The 17,007-nt window shown below is 44.6% G+C and overlaps 1 protein-coding gene across 1 annotated transcript in view; it reads right to left on the bottom strand.

The window, feature by feature from the left end:
• LRRC9 (leucine rich repeat containing 9) overlaps positions 1-17,007 on the bottom strand; it is a 597,819-nt gene that overhangs the window by 95,427 nt on the left and 485,385 nt on the right. The window contains exon 26 of the mRNA XM_085626156.1: positions 11,240-11,379. Coding sequence (XP_085482282.1) covers positions 11,240-11,379 — 140 coding nt within the window. The remainder of the gene's footprint in view (positions 1-11,239; positions 11,380-17,007) is intronic.

Genomic DNA, 17,007 nt, shown 5'->3' with positions numbered 1-17,007 from the left:
GAAAAGGGGTCCTAACTATAACTACCTACTGGCGACCGCCAGTAGGTAATATATATATATATATATACACACATATATATACACATACACCAACTGGCAGCTATTCTAATATGCTTGATAGGTTTTCGTCATAATGCGAGCTCAATGTCCCTGCTTCACCATACCCTCCCAACCCTGGTAGCACGACTACCTTTCCCCAAGATGGAAAGCAGCAACTGTTTTGACAACTTTTATTTTAGCAGACAATATGCAGCCATTTTCGGTTAAGGGAGCACTGCCTCAAATCACAACACTGCCTTTCCCCAATATGCAAAAGTATTGCTTTTAGGCTGCTTGCTGCTTGAGAAAAAACAAACATCAGATTTTTCTTATCCTACACTTTAATCCTATGTATTTCTTTGTTCACTGACTTACAAGATAAACACCTGTTATGATAGTCAAACAGCAAAAAATGAAAGAGGACATACTTTACCACTCAGTTCCTTCTGGTTTCAGGTAATCAGAACTATTTACACTAAATTTTTTTCTTTCCAATCGCATTAGGACTGTTTTTAGGTCTGACATGGTAGCGCAGCTGTTGCATAACCTTATGTGAACAAAAAAGAGATTTCAGGAGTACCACCCAGATATTGGTTCACCCGAGTACAGCTTTTGATTTGACAACAGCTGCGTGCTTCCACAGAAAGTGGCTTAACCTCCAGGCCGCTGTGGCTAGCTCTTTGTCAAGACAAGATATTGCGCTATGGGGATGCATCGTGCCCTTTAGGTAACACCTGGGCTTTAAGTGGGATGAAAACATTTGGGGGGTTCAAAGGGGCTTGGCCAATGTAATTAAGGGAGTGGCTTAAAACCACTTAAGCTAAAAAATATTTGCATGGATTAGTGTGCCACCCCACTGGTATTTTGATACTTTTGTGATTGCATCCAGATATATAATACAAGTAACATTACACCTACAACTAGCCAGGAGTGTTGGCTTGGTCAATGGTTGTTAGTTGAATAAGATAAATTAGCAACAACTATGGCTTTGTTATATATAACATTGAAAATGCTTAGGTTCTGACATGATGAGACTGTGAAAGAACTATAACGAGTCTCTTTGAAGTTACATCAAAGCCAGTGAAGGGTGGTACAGCTGCAGAGATAAGATTTGTTTTTTCATCCTGAGGGTGAGGGCAAAAATGGGGTGCCCGATAGGGACCCATGTCAGCACCTGCTTTTTAGAACTGCTGGTGCTGAGCACTGACAGGAACCAGCCCACATAAAGTCCTTGGTAACACACTTGCCACTACCATGCTATTTAACAACACCTCATAGATAATTAGATAATGAAGTTGCTTGTTTTTTTTCTTGCAGCAACACAGACAGGAGGAGGACAGTGAGGAGGAGCGTGTTGCTGTATGGCAGTCCCAGCCCATTTCCCCATCCCCCTCCTTCTTCCATTTCCGTTACTAACTTAAGAGTGCAGACGTGTGTTTGAGATCGATACAGGACAACCCAGGTTACGCTTTTATATAGCTTAGCATGGCACTGTTTGTTTCTGTTGAGTTCACTTTTTGTTACAGATATTCTAATGCAGCAAGAGGTTTGCACTATTACCCTATGTTTTTTTATTGGATGGTATTAAATGGTGTGTGGCACACTCCAATTCAATGGTATAACTTTGTGTAGCTAAATTAATGGCTTTATACTTTTGGGTGCTGATGGGTATCTCCCTCTGACCTTCGAGAGTTGAGTTCTGTATCAACAAAAATTAGCACTATTAAATTAATAATAGTGTGCCCATTAAGCACTCCTGTGAGACATAGTCTCCTGGGGTGGTTTGTAGTGTAGATCTGTTTAATGTAATGAAAACAGTAAACTTCATTTACATCCCAATTCAATTCAATTGTCATGTATAATGCATCATCTTCTTCATTGTTGCATCACAATTATTTCATTTGGTGTACATTGCATCACTTTATATGAAGTTGCATTTCATTCAATGCACTTCATTCAATGCTGTGAATCCCTATGCATTTCAGGACTAAGCCCTTCTTCAGGGTAGGTACAAGTGATCTTAAAAAATAGACAAAATACTATGCTGTAATCCATGGATGTCTATTATCCCACAAACAAGCACTAAATCGAGGGTAACAGACTGTGAGCTCAAGGGTATTGTGGTGGTGGAGTCAATAAGCGTGATGAAACCGTGTTATTAAAGAATAATGGTTTCAGTTAATACGTGCTCTCACAGAAATAATAAATAAGTGAAATAAACGTTTCTAAACAGCGGAGGTTAAAATCTTGTTAACAGAGGAAAAAACGCGCATAGATTGCACATTAATGAATGAGCATGCCTTAATGAGTGTATACATATATATACAATGTGACTTTGTTTTTGTTTAGGTTTTAGCAATTCTAGGACAGTGATTTCCACAGTTTAATTCACCTTCACCTCACTCTAGGAGAATCACTATTATTTACGTATCATCACACTTTCGGCCACATTCAAATCACTCTCGTACATGCACTGCATATAAAAGGCAGCCCTTATAATTTTTTCACTGCAACACTTTTGCTCACTTTATATCAAAACTAATTCATTGCGTGGGATGCCAAAAGCCATACCTCTTCTGTCCCTAGAAACTACATTCAGCTGCCGGGCTGATGTTTAGATACAGGCTGTAGTCGGAGCCTTTACAGCCACATCGTAATGGGCCGTTCGGTTTCCTTTCCGACCGCCTCATTACGATGGAGATGGTCGGAAAGGAAACCAGCCGGTCATTATGGCTGGCTTCCGACAGTTTCGGAGAGACTGTCCACCAGTCGGAATGCAGCCTGTAATCTCAAGGGCGGCTCTTTCCGCCCTTGAGATTACAATAACGGTTTCTAACATGGTTTCCATGCTGGTCTGTCCGACATGCACACCATGTCGGAAAGCATCTTTGGGGCCCCTAGCAGGGTCCCCTTAGGTGTACGGCCTTCGGTTGGAGGCCGAGTGGTGATCCCTGCACCTTGTGGCAGGCACCTTGAGGTGCCTGCCACGGGGTGCAGGGATGAACCGCACCTCCCATTTCACTATGGGAGCATGCATTACATCCGGTTTATGGCTGGAATGTATGCTGCCATAGTAAAATGTAGGAATGCGACCGAACAATCCTAATGAGGCGGTCCAGACAGATGACCGGGTGTCGGCCGGTCCCAAGACCGATGCGGTGTCGGGCGGAAGTGATTCCGCTCAACATTGTAATGACCTCCATAGTGTGTACGACAGGTCGCATGCTGCTGCTAGTGGGCTGCAGCTGAACTACAAATTTAGCTAAAAGGTTTTCTTTGGTAAAGCACGCCAGACTTTTTGACTTTGTCAATGCTTGTTCAAACTCTTTGTGTACAGCTCAATTATTTTAATACCATGGTTAAGATACTTTCTAACTGTTAAGTTGCTTGTTTGGCTTTATTTCAGTAGGTACACTTTTGAGAGAGTTCTCACACTTAAGGCGAGTATTTTTTACCTTGCATAGCCAAACTCTTGTGTTCAAAACATGGAAAGCGCACTTTGGGCCAGCCCTTTTCAAACTATTGCATTTCTTGAACGTAATCCCTCCAGCCATTGGCTTAAGACATTTTCAATCACATCTTACATCAGGACAGAGGAGCATTGTAGGCTTACCGTCATGCTCAGGGCCGTACTGGGTACCCAAAGCAGCCCTGGCAAATTTTGTCAGACCAGCCCTTATATGCTGCATAGCGAACAAGCGAGCTCAACCACTACAAGGTGGGTTTGTGGGGTTCTCCCCCCAAGAAAATTTGGGGGAAAATGGCAAAAATGGTGCATTCCACAACGCAATTTTCAATCTAGATTCAATTGCATTAGCTTCCAAAGCATAGTAAAGGATGGGCTTAAAGTGCACCAGGATACGCAAACTTTATTTGTGCCCTTCATTGGTTTCCTCACTATCACCCTCCAGCAGTGCTCCTCATCTCTCCATAGCCCCTCTCTCACAAGTATTTAATTTGTGTTATAGAGCCTTTCATACTAGATGATGGTGTCAGCGCACTATACTTGTGTAAGTCAGTGTATAGAAAATGTTACATAAGACAAAGGGCTGGTGAAGTACAAACTCAGGATTCAAAACGTAACACAGTGGTTAGGGTTACAGTTACTAATACGAATTTATTTCTACATAAGCACACCATTTTTAGCAACATTGGGTTAATGAAAGACTTGAAAAAACATAACTTTCTAACTTGTACCATGCAGTTTGCATGCAGTTCATAGCTCACTGTGCTAGATTACTACTGTAAAATATGAACTGCACAAGAGAATCTCTATGAGAAAAGCAATAACTCAGAGCCATGCACATAAAATACACACTTCAGTGAGCTGCGTGGTACCCATTCTTTGCAGCAGGCATAGTAACCCTCTGTACCAGCAGCGTTTCTTATTGGTGCCTGGGGACGTCGCCTCCCTGTGTGTTTTGCCATATTAAATGCTTAATTGTGTTATTTATTCCATATATATGTTTTGTTTGTTTGCCGCCGTGTGCGGCATAACCCAGGCAAAGTTACAGGAGAGAGAGGTGGGGGGAGCCTCCGCTCCAAGCCTGCTTGATGATTGACAGGTGCTGGCCTGGTCCTCCTTGGGGTGAAGTGTGTATGTCGGGTTGCTCTGACCAGCCCGACATGCACACTTGAACCCTCGCCTACCTTGGCAATGTAGGAGCCCTTATGATTTCTGTCACAGCCCCCAAGGCTCCAAATGATTGCTGCCACCGCCTGACCAAGCCAATCCTCGCGCTGCTCTCTTGCAGCACTAGATTGGCTCAGGAATCACGGGTGGGACAGGGCCTGAGGGAGGTGAGGTCATAACTTCAAATAAGAAACTCCTGAGCAGTGCATCCGTTATAAACATTGAGCAGAAGGCAGGTGCTTGCGGCCAAGTGCGTGATTATGAATGAAGGCGTGATAGTTTGGATTTACTTATACACTCTCTAGAGAAAATCATTGCCGTGAAATATTCTTGTAAATTCCAGTGTCTGTACTAAGGCTCTTTGGGGGCTCCACTTTGTTATAAACAGGCCAGTCCAAAATCAGTTTTTTGTAATAGGGTGATAGCTTGTGACCTTTATTTTGAACATGACTGACGTGCAGTGATTGGTTCATAGCTACCAAATGGACCCAGCCGCTTTCATGGTGTATATTAGGGTTCAAAGATTAATGGGGAAAGTGAAACTACATTTCCCAGAATCCAATGCTAGCTTTTGGCTACAAAATGAGGAATGACTGGCTTAAGGTGGCCTGCGTGACTGGGCACCAATGGGCGCATGCATATTAAAGATAACTAACTTGCAGCCAGCAGCGGCTGCCCACCTGGAAAGTAAGGCGTGGAGGAGGAGGGCAACATATGCACGAACTTCATGCAGGCAGGAACGACCTAAGAATGAACCCCCAGCCTGTTATGAAAGGGAAAGCCAAGAACCCCTACTGCACAACTATATACACTTTGTATTACAGCATTAAGATTGGTGCATACTTCCCTCTCAGACACACACACTGGCCACTGATAGATTACTACACCCTCAGACAAGGATGGCCACCCAGCCAGTATTTGACCCAGCACTCTGCCCTGCCTTCCTTTCCTTCTTGTGCTGCGGGACAAGGCCGCGGCCAGTGTGGGCAGTCCAGGGGTCTTCTGCAGGAGTGAGGAAGGAGCTGTCAAGTGCACGGAGACCCATCGTGGAATAGGTCACCTCTCCTACCTTGTCCTGCTGCCAACATGTCTGCTTTCTCAGTTTCCTGCTGTCATAGCACATGTTGTTGTCACACACACACACTGCAACATTTTACTGCTGCAGACTTTTCTGTCTTGCTCACCTATGTACTCAGCATACCAGAGAGAGCTATTGTGTAGGCCATTGAGCAAGCAAACCAAAGGAGGCACTCAAACACAACACAAAACTGTGGGGTCACTAAGCAAAACTGTCTTCAGTTAAATTGTGCTGCACTTTTGTGCATCATATGCCATGCTGACTGCTCATGTAGCTCCTAAGCTGCTTCAAAGCACTGCACTGAATTTAAGTGGGAAGGTGGGGCCTTGAGAAAGTACAACGGAGTAGGTGAGGGGGCCATTCTTTACTCTTGAAGTTGTCGAAAGTCACGTGGGAGCAGTTCGCCCACTCTTGTTGTTTCCCCTTTGTGTTCTGGTGAATGCATAATTGACTTTTCATTGCAAAAGGCCGAGTTACAAGACTTACAATGTGAGAGGTAGGATATTGCCTGAAAAAAGCCGGAATGACTGGGGCAGAGTCTGTCACAGTATAGCTATACCAATAGACAGGACCACTAGATTTATGTAGCAGGGAAGGGCCCAGCTACGCGGCTACGTTGACTAAACTATGTAGCAAGAAAAGGCAAATTATATGGCGTAATACCACGCATTATGTGATAGTGTTACATCATTCATTTATCATATTTCCACATGGTATCACTGTCTGGGCAATAATTTTACCTTATGAGTAACAGTTTTACACCCAAATACATCAATAAGTCGTATCGCTCCTCTGTCAGTCCATCACAAATTCAAACGCTACCTGGGTTACAGTCTTGCTGCCAGAAAGCCTTTAATAATAATATTTAGGCACCTGTTGGATTAATTCTAATTAAAGTGGTGATCCAGCACCCTGCATTTGTCGTGCTGATGAGAAGTGTAGGAAAGTGCCTTTTTTGAAATGGTTAGCACCCACTTTTTGTCTGATGCCTGATATGATTTTGAATTGAAAGTGCACAGGGTCCCTGCTAACCAGGTTCCCGTTGGGCCAGATATCTTTCCCAAAACTGTATCACAATTGGCACAACTTCAGCAATCCCTGTAAGTCCCTAGTAAATGGCACTCCTGGTACCTAGGGCATGGGTACTGAGGAGGGTCCACTGGGGCTGCATGCAGCACAAATTGCGCCCCCCCCCCCAGGGGCCCCTCACCAAGACCAGGCACACTGAAATTGCAGGCTGCGTGTCTTGGAGCAGAGAAAACCAAAAAGTCGACATGGCACACAGCCCTGTGTGCCATGCCCCCATACACTGCATGAGGTATAGGTAAGCCACCCCTACTGCTGACCTTACAGCCCTAAGGCAGAGTGCACTATATCCCATGTGTAGACATATCTGCATACGCAGATATGACCCTATAATATCAAGTCCATGCTTGGATATTGTAAGTGCACAGGGAATCCAAAGAAAGTACAGGGCCTGGATACATGTCATTACGAGTTTCCTAGCTCCATGATAACTTCACTGTACCCTAAGATGTTTGGTACCAAACATCTTGTCTTAATAAATCCTCATTGATGCTGCTGTTGAATTTATTAATAAATGCACACAAGAAACCCTTTAGAGGCCCCCCTGAAAACCTACCAAGAACTGGTGTGGTCTCTGACTAGTCCTAGCCAGCCTGCCACCACCAGACATGTTTCTGACCTCATGGGGTGAGGGACAGGCCTCCCAGAGGCCAAAAAGATCCACACATAATCATCTTAGGAAATTTAAATGAAAAGCTAGGTTCATGAGGATGTGAATACCGTAAATATCAAGAAGTAAGGATGGCGTAGAACCCCTCACTCCCTACCCCTATGCTAAATCACAACTACCACGTCATGAGGCCACTGCAGCTTTCCCGGCCCATTGCTCCTGCAAGATATTCCAATGACAGTACCAATACAACTGCTAAACTCATACTCGTACAAGTCACAATTCAGATGACTCCAGGTCACACAAAGCTACAAGAATGGCTTGGCTAGCAGGACCTTTATAATGTATATAATAATTTATTCAACAACTTTTGTTGAGCACATTTCAAAGTTAGACATACAGTGCCACCACCTGGGGGACTGCTATTAGTGCTGACAATTAAGCCCTGATGCCAAACACTGGAAACCACTGACTCAAATTAGGCACTGTAAAGGAATGAAAAGAGGACTAGCAAACTTTATAATTAAGAATTCACTGATACCAGCCCTGGATACAGTGTCTTGTAATTTATTTCAAAGCAAACACAAACATGCCCAGACGTGGGTCCCTTGACCACTTTGCCACTAGATTCAAGCTAGCCTGGCTGATGAGTGGTGAAACCCCGAAACCAGTCCCAGTATGCTTGTTTCCGGTCCATGGAGGACCTGGCCTGGCAGTTCGGGCTGGACTGTTCCCATGAGGAACAGGTTTAAGACTGATGTACATATGGCTGAGTCCAAAATGCAGTGGCTTAGTGAGGAGAAGAACAATCCTGGATTAAACCTAGATCTGTGACTGGGGGAGAGTGTCTGAAAGGTTTCAGCACTCCATCCTTCATCTAATTGTCTTTGCTTTGTAATCCATTTCAATTCATATATTTATACATAGACGTCTATTGTGCTGACATACCCTAAGACATTTTGAAGTTCTAGTAAGGAAGCACTCAAATAGGTAGAGAAGAAAAATGCATTGTAGGGTTGGAGCCAGACAAACTTACAGGAAGTCATTGAATACGGAATTCATCAATTACTCCCCCAGGTATTGGCGATTACAGCTCAACATTGCATGGTGAAGTTCCATTTTTAAGAGTTTCCTAAACTGAAGGTAGCTACACTGAGCACGGAACTGAGGGCTGTGCCAAAATTTTAAACCATGGACTTCATGAATATACAGAGCTGTGAGGAAGCCAACTTCAAGTCCTTGCCAGGTATGTAATGGCAAATTAAACTTTTGGAGGTATCCAGAACATCTGCCCCAAGCAAGCTTTGTGTAGGTTATAGATTTTATAAATTGTATTCAGAACTCCCCAGGTGCCAGTGGAGTGCTTTCAGAGCTGACTTGGTAAGGTTGTTTCTGCCTAAGTGTAGACACATTGCAGTTGTCTTATTTTGCATTATTTAAAGCTTTACATTAAGTTTCTAGGGGGCGCCAATACAGACTACATTGCAATAGCCCAGGCTTGCTATCACCAGAAATCAAGGGGGTTTAATCTTAGTTTTCAGTAACAGGAAGATTATGGAATGCCAATCAGATACAGGGATGTTACCATCATCTCTAGCAATCTGTTAGGATGACCTTCAGGGCACATGGCAAGATTATCTCTATTTTTGAGAAGAAGCCCCCAATAGCCCTTTAGCGAGCAACGGGTACTTACACCAATTTCCAAGGAGAAGGATCACTCTAGTAGGTTACGTGTGCACAGAAACAAGGAAGAGTAAAGCAGGGGAAAACGCAACACAGAATCAGTAAAAATAAAATAAATAAAGATACAGTCAGGATATTACAGTACCAACAGAGCCTTCCTGATTGTCCATGGCAGGAGGCGCATCTGTGTTTCACCTAAGGAAAGCTTTATCAAGGGACCAGGAGTGTACACCTCCAGAAACCACAAAGGACTATTCATGATCCAGGAGAGGCTCTTTCATGTTACTTGCAGGGATTTTATACGAGGGGTTTCTAGGTAAAAATTTCCTTCACAGGGGAAAATAAGACTTTTTGACTTGAATACCCATGTGGGACCTGGCCCCAGTGCACAGTTTCACCTCCAAACATATTCTCTTTTTACCCACTACGTTTTGCCGAATTCATTTTTGTTGGCCTTAGGGCTCCCTGCACTTTACCACTACTAACCAGTGCTAAAATGCTTGTGCTCTCCCCCCAAAACATGGTTAAACTGGTTTACACCCAATTGGCATATTTAGTTTACTTACAAGTCCCTTGTAGAGTGGTATACCATATACACAGGGCCTGCAAATTAAATGCTATCACTGGACCTGCAGCTCTTAGTGTGCCACCCACTTAAATAGCACTTTAAAACATGTCCTATGCCTGCCTGAATACAGTTTTATACTGCCATGCCGACTTGGCATTTAAACCCCTTTGCCAAGCCTTAAACACCCCTATTATTACATATAAGTCTCCCCCAGTTCGACTTTGTGAAATCCTCCCTGACAGTCACACAATAGATTTATTGGCTGTGCTTTTGCTGGCAGGATGGATAGGGGGTAGAGCTGAGCACACCCTACTTGCAACTGAATAGCCTGTGCTTTGCCTTCACACAAAGGGCCCAAAGGCCCCACATTGTCACTGCAGCCAGCCTGGAGCCAATGCAGTGGAGGTAGGAAATTCCCTGCACTTCAAAGCCACTGTCTAGAAGCCTCTCCCACCTTTCAGATCCAGGGCACCAGGTTAAAAAGGGGACCTCAGACACCAACTCCTCAGTAATTTTCTGGACCTGTGCATACGCTGCCAAGGAGAAGGACTATAGTGCTGCTTAAAGGATTGCCACTCTGCTGGACTGCTGCCATGCTGCGCTGACCTGTTGCCCTCTTGCTTGGGTAAGAAAAGAACTGGACCTGCAACTTTGCCCTTGAACCTAGGACACTAGAGTGACTCCAAGGGCTACTCTGCTGGCCTCCTAAATTGAGCCACCTCAGGGATATAAAAGGCCCCCAACATCCTGCACCAGCCCCTGGACCCAGGTGAAGTGTGTTCTTGACCTCCAAGCGGTGCCCCTCAGGGCCTGGACCTTTGGTGTGGTTCGGAGAGCTGTAATCAAGCTTTTGAGGTCTCCAGGACCATGAACAGGCCAGTTTGCACCAAGACCTCGCACCGCAATTCAACGTGAAGTTTCGGCAGCCACCTATTCATGTTACAGCAAAGACCGCTACAAGTGTTCGCCAATGTGAAGCACTAACAACGCCCACAATGCCTAGCCTGCTTTTCGCTGTCAGCCTCTGCAATGCTCTCCCTGCTCCTTGTGGCCCCCTCCATCGCTCCATCAATAATGGACACTTGGCATGGATTTGAGAAGGTAAAGCTTCAGTGGACCTAGCCTGGTGAATGTAGCCCACCACCGCGGTTGGCCTGAACTTGTGGCTTTGTCCCGGTCCAACGTGACCTGATATCCATGGTTGCCACTTTGGGCTTTTTGGTGCTATGTTAACTAAAATCTTTAAAAATTCATAACTCTGCCAACAATTATCGCACAGAATCTAAAAAAAATACAGAGGTATATCTCTGACCAAAAATATGAAATCCCAAGGTTTCCAGATGAATCCTGACAATTGAGGTTTTTAACTTACACTTTTGAAGAGCAATATGCACATACAATCAAAAAGAAATGTTTGCTTGCACAATATGTGAGAGTTATTAAGTATGAACATTGTAATCAATTATACTGACAATTACATTTGATTGAGGAAGTTGTGAACATGTTTATTCAAGTGCTTTACAATAAAATATATATTCTTACCTGGCTCCTCTTGCTGCAGTTTGTTGGCCATAGCCACTTGAAGTCACTTTCTGGTGTAGCATCTGTCTATTTGTTAAGTGGTTTTGAGGCTTTAACCGGGGTAGTATTGATTCTATGTGGTTATGATTCAGACACAATATCTGCAAAACCAAATCATAAATGGACCTAAATGTATATGTACAGCTCTAAAACCAGATTCACCAAGAAAATTAACAATAAAAAAACAGCAATGAGGCATACATGGCTTACAATTGCAGTTGTGAAATATAATTAGACCATAACATCCCTATTTGCTACCTCAAAAAATAATAATGTTTATTTCATCAGGTCTAGCACTAGTGACGGGAATGTGCTATACCTTTTCTCACTGCATTTTTATTACGTTTTTGAAAACTGCATAAAATGGCCAAAGAAGTGGCCATCACCCTCAAGACACAGTCAGCCAAATCCAGACGAGATTAAATTATATATTTGGGCACATCCATCTATCAGTCACAACCTTCTGCAAATAAACTACATGCTCCTTAGGTACATGGTCCATCTCATTCTGTTACAACTGCCACAATGATTATTAGTGCCATACCAAAGTACTGGTCACAGAGACAAAACTCTACAGGAAAAATCTTTAATTAGGCCTCTAACTCATCTTGGCTGCGGGAGCCACCCAAAAACCAGTCAATGGATCATTGATCAAATAAATCATTGCCGTTCTGGGAACATCAGGTCTAGCTTTTAACATATATCTGCAATGTGGTTTTTTAATGCTGCTGCAAAAGCAAGTGTAGGAGTCTCATTCTTTTGTATTTTGTGCAAAATTTCTATCACTTTATAGTGTACATAAATTTCTCGAGATTGAGGCCTGTGCCACAAAATTGAGGAAACCCATCTCACAATGGCTATGCAAGAGCTATAGTTTGCACATGGTGTGATTGGCACTAAAGCATTTATTAGAATGTAAAAGTACCCAAATCAGTTGCACCAAAACAATCCTGAAAGGTCTCTGCAATCTACTCTCGCTAATATCCTGATCATGCCCAAAATAACAGTGTTTGAACGGAGAAAACTAAACAGTTTAATCACTTGTGTCATACTATTTATCTTAGTAGGATGAGCCAACATTAGTCGTATGCCCACACATTACTATTTCTGTACCTATTTCATCTTGGTAAAAACCACTATGTTATGACATCTGCTAGAGCTTCTAAGGAACAGATTGCCCCCACAAAACAGTTAAGTCTGTATGTGACACTATAGGGTGGGTCTTCAATGTTCCAACCTTGAAACTCATCTACTCAAAGCAAGTGAAGCCATTTGTCTCAACTCACCCAGCTTTTATGTTCATGACAACCCTCAGCTTAACCTGGTTTTTGACCACACACTTTAGAAGAGTGCACATATGCACATGCAGTAACTATGAAAGCTTACCTTTCCAGGGCTACACTGTGTACAAGTGCAGACCATCAACTAATTTCAAAGAGGTCTTACATGCCCAGAGGCTGCAAACAAAACAAGCAGGAGACCAGAAGCACAAAGGAAGAGTGGAACCGAACATCACAGAAAGGAGAATGGTGGTGAAATAGAAACTTTACTGACCACAGAATGACACAATGTTTAAAAAGAGTGGAGAAGAGGGAGAGCTGGAATTGTGGCTAGGGGTCTTAGTAGATTCGGGTTTCCTAGTTGTACATTATCCACAGCATACTGAAGCTAACGTTTGAAGGTTATTTCAATTCTCTAAAAGCCTGCAGGCCTCTAGCCTGTTCTCAATATGATTGTTAATGAGGCAGCATCAGACTCACAGCTGCTCGCCACTAACTCATGTCTACCCTCCACCATATCATTGCAACCTTTGGATTCATGTAGTCTGCAGGGCCAGGAGTCTGCACCAGACAAATGGAAAAGTGATCCACGTGGAGATTTAGACCCAAAGTAATAGGAAGTAGCAAGCACAAAGGAAGGAAAGAGCAAATACCATGATAGGCTTACAAGAAGCAACATGAGGAGGAGGACGAGGATTGATGCATGCGGGTTCTTATAGACTAAGTATCTAACCAAAGGCAACAAAGCAATTTACAAGGTCATCAGCCAACAACATGGGCAGAGGTCATTTACAAAACTGAGGAAAGGCGCTGTTGTGGGCAGTAAAGGGTGAGGGATAATCAAAGGTTCTGAACTTATGAGGTGTAATGCTCTTTAAAGAGCTCAATCTTGAGTTCTAATCTGAATCGAATGTGTACGTAGAGGCACTATTATAGCCTTAGGGCCTGCCGTAGTGGGGGGCAGAAAACGCCATTAGACACCAGGGAGTTTTTTAATTTTTAAATGGAAGCGACCCCTTGGGCAAGGGTCGCTTCCTATGGGGGATAATTATTTTTAAGACTTTTCTGCCCCCCCCCCCGCCCCGGGGACAGATCGCCCAATATGTTTTGGCATTTCTGGCCCCAGGGGGGCAGAAAAGCCCACTAGAGCCAGGGAATTTGTTTTTATTAAATTGGAAGCGACCCCTTGGGCAAGGGTCATTCCAGGGGCCATTTTTTTTTTTTAAGTATATTCTGCCCCCCCTGGGGGCAGATCGGTTTGTTTATTTGGCCTTTCTGCCCCCAGGGGAAGCAGAAAACCCCACTAGACACCAGGGAGCGTTTTAAATTTTAAATGGAAGCGACTCCTTGGGCAAGGGTCGTTTCCTTATGGGCCTAAATAATTTTTAAGACTTTTCTGCCCCCCCGGGGACAGATCGCCTGTATTTTTGGGCGTTTCTAGCCCCAGGGAAGGGGCAGAAAAGCCCATTAGAGCCAGGGATTTAAAAATAAATAAATTGGAAGCAACCCCTTGGGCAAGGGTCGCTTCCAGGGGACATATATTTTTTTATGTGTATTCTGATCGGCTCGTTTATTTGGCCTTTCTTCCCCCATATGGGTAGTGACATAGCGTATTATAATGTTAATTGCTTTATTTCTTGTGAATTGCAATTGTAATGCTTTATTTCTCCCTTTTTGTTCTAGTTCAAGGCTTTTGCTCTTTAGACTGTTCCAGGTTGCGGTTTAGTTACTGGTGGTTCTGCTGTTTGTGTAGTTGCATGTGTTTGGTAAGAGACTTTTTCTTGTACTATGTAAATGTTTTTAATTTCTCTGCATGAATGTGTTTTTTGCTAATGGTGTAATAATAGCAGTATGTTTGGCTTCTGTTTTTTGTATGTCAAAAACTTTTTTGCATTTGTGCTCGATGTGTATTTTTTTGTCTTGTGAGAAATTGGTTTTGTTTTTTTCTTTCTAGTGGGATATCGTTTTTGCTGTCTCTCTGCAGAGTAGGTGCTGGTGAGTGTAGCTGTCTCTTGCAAGTGAATCGCATAGTTTTTGAGTATATAGATCTTGTGATAAAGGCGCACATTCTTTTTACTTACTTATTTTGCACATTGTTGGTTGTTGTTGACTTGTTTGTGCAGTCTCCTTTCTTAGTAAGGATAATGGCTAGCCGCAGGATTACTGCTCAGCGGGTTGTTGGTATGCTTTTTGAGTCTTCCTTTGACCATGGTTCAGAGACAGACTCTGCATCTGAGGCAGAGGAGGGAGGAGAAGATTCAGGCAGTGAGTTTTCTCTCCACGTGGAATCATCGGATGATGAAGCTACTCTCAGTGCGGATGAAGCGACTCTTAGTGCGGATGAAGTGCCTGTTTTAGAGGAGGACATTGATGTGCCCATAGTGCAGCAAGAGGCATCTGGGTTGCAGCCTGGGGCTGCAAGGCTTCCAGTTGGAAGTGATGACTGGGTTGCCCCAGGCATGGTACAGCCGGCACTGCCAGACGTTTACTGGTGTTAATTTGGCAGGGTATGCTCAGACGTGAGTCCCTTGCTCACTTTGCCACTGGATTCAAGCAAGCCTGGCTGAAGACGGCTGAAATACCAGAAACCGGTCCTAGGAAGCTTGTTTCCGGTCCAGGGAAGGCATGGCTTGGCAGTTCGGGCTGGACTGTTCCCATGAGGCACAGGGTCAGACTGATTTGCATATGGCCATGTCTGAACTGGGGTGGCAGAGTGGGCTAAAGAATGGTGATGGATCAAACCCAGATCTGTTGACTGGGTGTGAGTGTTTGATTGGTTCTGATGCTCCGTCCATCACCACCCCCTTTTGTACCGCTTTGTTCGCTATAAGTTGGCAGGGTATGCTCAGACGTGAGTCCCTTGCTCACTTTGCCACTGGATTCAAGCAAGCCTGGCTGAAGACGGCTGAAATGCCAGAAACCGGTCCTAGGAAGCTTGTTTCCGGTCCAGGGAAGGCATGGCTTGGCAGTTCGGGCTGGACTGTTCCCATGAGGCACAGGGTCAGACTGATTTGCATATGGCCATGTCTGAACTGGGGTGGCAGAGTGGGCTAAAGAATGGTGATGGATCAAACCCAGATCTGTTGACTGGGTGTGAGTGTTTGATTGGTTCTGATGCTCCGTCCATCACCACCCCCTTTTGTACCGCTTTGTTCACCATAAGTTGGCAGGGTATGCTCAGACGTGAGTCCCTTGCTCACTTTGCCACTCGATTCAAGCAAGCCTGGCTGAAGACGGCTGAAATGCCAGAAACCGGTCCTAGGAAGCTTGTTTCCGGTCCAGGGAAGGCATGGCTTGGCAGTTCGGGCTGGACTGTTCCCATGAGGCACAGGGTCAGACTGATTTGCATATGGCCATGTCTGAACTGGGGTGGCAGAGTGGGCTAAAGAATGGTGATGGATCAAACCCAGATCTGTTGACTGGGTGTGAGTGTTTGATTGGTTCTGATGCTCCGTCCATCACCACCCCCTTTTGTACCGCTTTGTTCGCTATAAGTTGGCAGGGTATGCTCAGACGTGAGTCCCTTGCTCACTTTGCCACTGGATTCAAGCAAGCCTGGCTGAAGACGGCTGAAATGCCAGAAACCGGTCCTAGGAAGCTTGTTTCCGGTCCAAGGAAGGCATGGCTTGGCAGTTCGGGCTGGACTGTTCCCATGAGGCACAGGGTCAGACTGATTTGCATATGGCCATGTCTGAACTGGGGTGGCAGAGTGGGCTAAATAATGGTGATGGATCAAACCCAGATCTGTTGACTGGGTGTGAGTGTTTGATTGGTTCTGATGCTCCGTCCATCACCACCCCCTTTTGTACCGCTTTGTTCACCATAAGTTGGCAGGGTATGCTCAGACGTGAGTCCCTTGCTCACTTTGCCACTGGATTCAAGCAAGCCTGGCTGAAGACGGCTGAAATGCCAGAAACCGGTCCTAGGAAGCTTGTTTCCGGTCCAGGGAAGGCATGGCTTGGCAGTTCGGGCTGGACTGTTCCCATGAGGCACAGGGTCAGACTGATTTGCATATGGCCATGTCTGAACTGGGGTGGCAGAGTGGGCTAAAGAATGGTGATGGATCAAACCCAGATCTGTTGACTGGGTGTGAGTGTTTGATTGGTTCTGATGCTCCGTCCATCACCACCCCCTTTTGTACCGCATAGTGCAGCAAGAGGCATCAGGGTTGCAGCCTGGGGCTGCAAGGCTTCCAGTTGGAAGTGATGACTGGGTTGCCCCAGGCATGGTACAGCCGGCACTGCCAGACGTTTACTGGTGTTCCAGGGTGTAGAGTGAATACAGAAAACTTTTTGCCGATACATTTTTTTCAGTTGTTTATGGACGATGTGTTTTTGGCAGAGATTGTTGAGCAGACTAATTTGCATGCCTAACAGTTTTTTGAGGGACAACAATGCCAGCCTTAAGCCCCATTCTAGAGCTACCCGTGGACTCCCACAAATCTGGAAG

The sequence above is a fragment of the Triturus cristatus genome, chromosome 9 (genome assembly GCF_964204655.1).
Source record: "Triturus cristatus chromosome 9, aTriCri1.1, whole genome shotgun sequence".
NCBI classification, from domain to species: Eukaryota; Metazoa; Chordata; class Amphibia; order Caudata; family Salamandridae; genus Triturus; species Triturus cristatus.
The sequence above is the reverse complement of the archived record's forward strand: the minus strand, read 5'-3'. Positions and strand labels throughout refer to the sequence as shown.